At 35.4% G+C, this 3,260-nt stretch overlaps 2 protein-coding genes across 2 annotated transcripts; both read right to left on the bottom strand. All coding sequences in view use genetic code 12, as the record gives it.

The window, feature by feature from the left end:
- J8A68_005312 (uncharacterized protein) lies at positions 1-883 on the bottom strand (the record flags this gene model as incomplete). The annotated part of the gene is made up of 1 exon (XM_049409365.1): positions 1-883. A coding segment is annotated over one exon (883 nt), but the record flags the coding sequence as incomplete, so codon positions are not given.
- A 1,487-nt stretch (positions 884-2,370) lies between these two features.
- On the bottom strand, positions 2,371-2,910 carry J8A68_005311 (uncharacterized protein; the record flags this gene model as incomplete). Its single annotated transcript, XM_049409364.1, has 1 exon — positions 2,371-2,910. The coding sequence occupies one exon, from the start codon at positions 2,908-2,910 to the stop codon at positions 2,371-2,373; it is 540 nt and encodes a 179-aa protein (XP_049261408.1).
- Positions 2,911-3,260: the final 350 nt, after the last annotated feature.

Genomic DNA, 3,260 nt, shown 5'->3' with positions numbered 1-3,260 from the left:
AAAAGAACGTGAACAATTTCTTGATTTGTTTGACACTCTTGATTCTAAACGCCTTCGAACGAATCTTGGTTTTGTACCAGGTGTTAAAAAGTTTAGACTTAAATGAAGTTGTGGTATTATGTATGGCTTGAAAGTCGAATTCTTCTTCATCTTCTGGGTCCTCATCGTCCGCTGAAAATAAAATTGTATTAGATGAAAGCAAGATTGTTTTGGTGGCAGTAGTAGCAGCAATGGGAGGAGTAATAGTGGTTGTACTAGTGGGAGCAGCACCAGTAGGAATAACAACAGGAGTAGCAGCAACAACATCAGGAACAACAACATTAGTGGTACTTTCAGCAAAAACAGCATCAGGAACAACAACAGTACTGGCAGATTCAGCAGCAACAACAACAGGAACAACAGCAGTAGTGGTAGTTTCAGCAAAAATAACATCAGGAACAACAGCAATAGTGGTAGTTTCATCATCAACAGCATTGGCAGATGTAGAAGCAGTATGAACAGTGACGGTATTGGCAAAAGATGATTCTAAGTCGATTGATGATTTATTTGTATTTTCAGCGGGAACTGGATGGTAGCTATCTATGTCTTCATTCATGGCAATTTGAACGAACAATTTGTGAATTTGCACGGGTATCTGGTCTTGTGGTGTCTCGTTATAAATGGATTTCAAGAATTCATTCATTGAGAATGGATAGGTGGAATTTAATTTTGCCTTTTGGTATTTGGCAATAAACCTGGCGGTTGCCTGGTTTTTCTGGAATAATCCAGTCAAATAAAGAGTCTTCATGTTTTTCTCAAGTTTTTTGAATTCTGTCTTGGATAATAATGATGATTTTGAATCAGAAGATTTTTGTGAATTCTTTGAAAAGATTTGAAAAGGCATTATTGTTAAATTTGTAGTGTTTGATCTATTTGTTGTAAAGTGAACAAGAAAAGTGTACAAATAAAATTGAAGTTCTTTTGTTTTTTCGCAATCGAGAATTTATATTTAATTACTTCTAAAAATTGCAACCATTTTTCTTCCTAAGAATATTTTATCAATCAGAAATTACTTACTTTGAAGCTTAAATAACAGAATTGGAATGCAAATTGTACATTATTTTCCATCTGAATATCATCCATTTCCCATTGAATATTCCATGTGTTGCATTACTTGACTAGGCATCTTGGAATGATCGTCTTATTCTCAGCAATCTTGGATATTGGAGTCAGATAAAGTGTGACTGGTCGCTTTTGGAGAGCTGCTGTTTTTTAAATACTAACAAGGAGAAAGTAGGGGGTGAGTTGTTGCAAAACTTGGAGTGTGTCTTGATATACCAAGAAGGCTCTTGGGCCGAAGTGTTTGCAATTCAAGTTTTATCTCTAAATTGTTATCTTGTTTGACCCTTTTTATGGTTGTAGAATTGTGCGACACTCGCTCTGAAATATGTAAAATGAATAGTTGGTAGCCCCAGAAATGGGATCTATTGGTGTTTGGTAATTAATGCATTAAAGGAGCAATAACGAATAAACAAGTAAATTGTATTTACCACTCATCTCAACTTATTTGTTATACTCTTTTTACTTTTTGTCAATTTTGCACCCATTTCTTGGCAAATTGTCAATAGCCTCCAGGGTGGTATTCATCACTCAAAACTGCAAACAGAATGAAATGAGTGTTCCGGATTCCTTCTCCTTAAAAATTTCTGCTTATATTGTATGTTGCGGTCAAGAATACTTCCAAACGAGAGCAATAGAAAACGAACAATCAAGTATTTGTTTTACTAATCCAGAATCATCTCTGGATGTCTCTCGCTACAATCATATACGCACATAAGCATGCTCAATTATCTTGAACCAATCGTAAATAGGCAAAAATAGAAGTACAACATTACCTCTATTAGCAGGTAGAACCTCCTTCAAAATATTCTTATTCAAAGTAGGAAAGATTTCTTTAAGGGTTTTATATGTTGGTTTCAAAGAATTCTTGGTGTGATGGTCACCAAAAACTCATTTACTATTGAGAATCGTGAAGTCTATACGTTCAATACATTGAAAGCAATCAGGAATGATACTATAAAGTAGGGTACTGGTTATTCCAGCGCCGTTTCAACGAAGTCATCATTGCTGTACATTTTATTATTCTTGTTTCGTTCAGCGATTGCTCGCTGATCAACAATAACTCGTAGAATCCACATATTCATGTCCAAATTGAGAGAGTAGTATTTGTAGAATTCAGACGAAGAGAATAGTTTACTCACAGTTTAGCCATATCCCAAAAATCTTCAAACATCCAACGAAACAAAGTCTAATATCCTTGTAGTATTGCTCCAATTATATAAATCTATTGTACAAAAAAAAACTATAAACATGCCAAAAGAACTGAATATACTAAAAACTTCTTGATCTACGGGAAATATTCCAGCGATTATAACTCATTCTCTTTGAATGTCCCAAGTCAGGATAATATACAAAATCCAACATAACTTGCCCTAATTCGACTGTGAATACCTGATCTACTTCGTCTTGTTCCAACCCCATAGCTTTCAATTGATCCTTAGAAATAGGCAATCCATGCAATGGCCCAATTGGACCGTATCTTGTATAATAAATATCTAAATAATTAGCTCTCTCAACAGCTTTCAAAATCTGTTCAACCTTTATAGATTCTGTACTTCTGAGGGGATATGAGCTTTGATCGGAGACAAGAAGGGCCTTCTTGATAAATGCAATGACTGTTTCTAGGGATGTGACTTCTCCGGAACTGAGTTTATTGAGTAGACATGGAAGTGGGATGAGAGTAAGGTTGAATTCCTTTTCTGAGAGGACTATACCGTCATTGAGATAACTTGAATAATGGCCGCAATGGGAATTATCTGTGAGGAGGGTCCAAAGACTTTGAAATTCTTCAAGTTCGTAGATTGCATGCATTGTTGATGTGTTGATTGATTGAATGATTGTGTTGAAGAAGGAATTGATTGGGATGGATGAGGTGGATACTGACTTGTATTTATATTCGCAGCAATTGCTGGAAATTATCGAAGCCGTTCATCTGATTGGAGATAAGAAAGTTGTTCCAGATATTGGAGATAATGGTTATGTAATCGGAAAATATGAGAGACTAAACTGTGATAGATGTTCCGTAAATAATGAAGAAGACGGCGATTTGAAAAGGTGGGGTGCAGTTACGACAGTTCGGAATAATTTGACAATTAGATTCGGAATATCTTTTTTGCAATGTAACATTTTTTCTGGGCAAAGCACTAAATAAAATGGGAAAA

Source organism: Hemisphaericaspora subhashii (genome assembly GCF_019202705.1).
Source record: "Hemisphaericaspora subhashii strain CBS 10753 chromosome Unknown scaffold265, whole genome shotgun sequence".
Taxonomy (NCBI): domain Eukaryota; kingdom Fungi; phylum Ascomycota; class Pichiomycetes; order Serinales; family Debaryomycetaceae; genus Hemisphaericaspora; species Hemisphaericaspora subhashii.
Note: the sequence above shows the minus strand (reverse complement) of the source record. Positions and strands in the feature narration are given on the sequence as shown.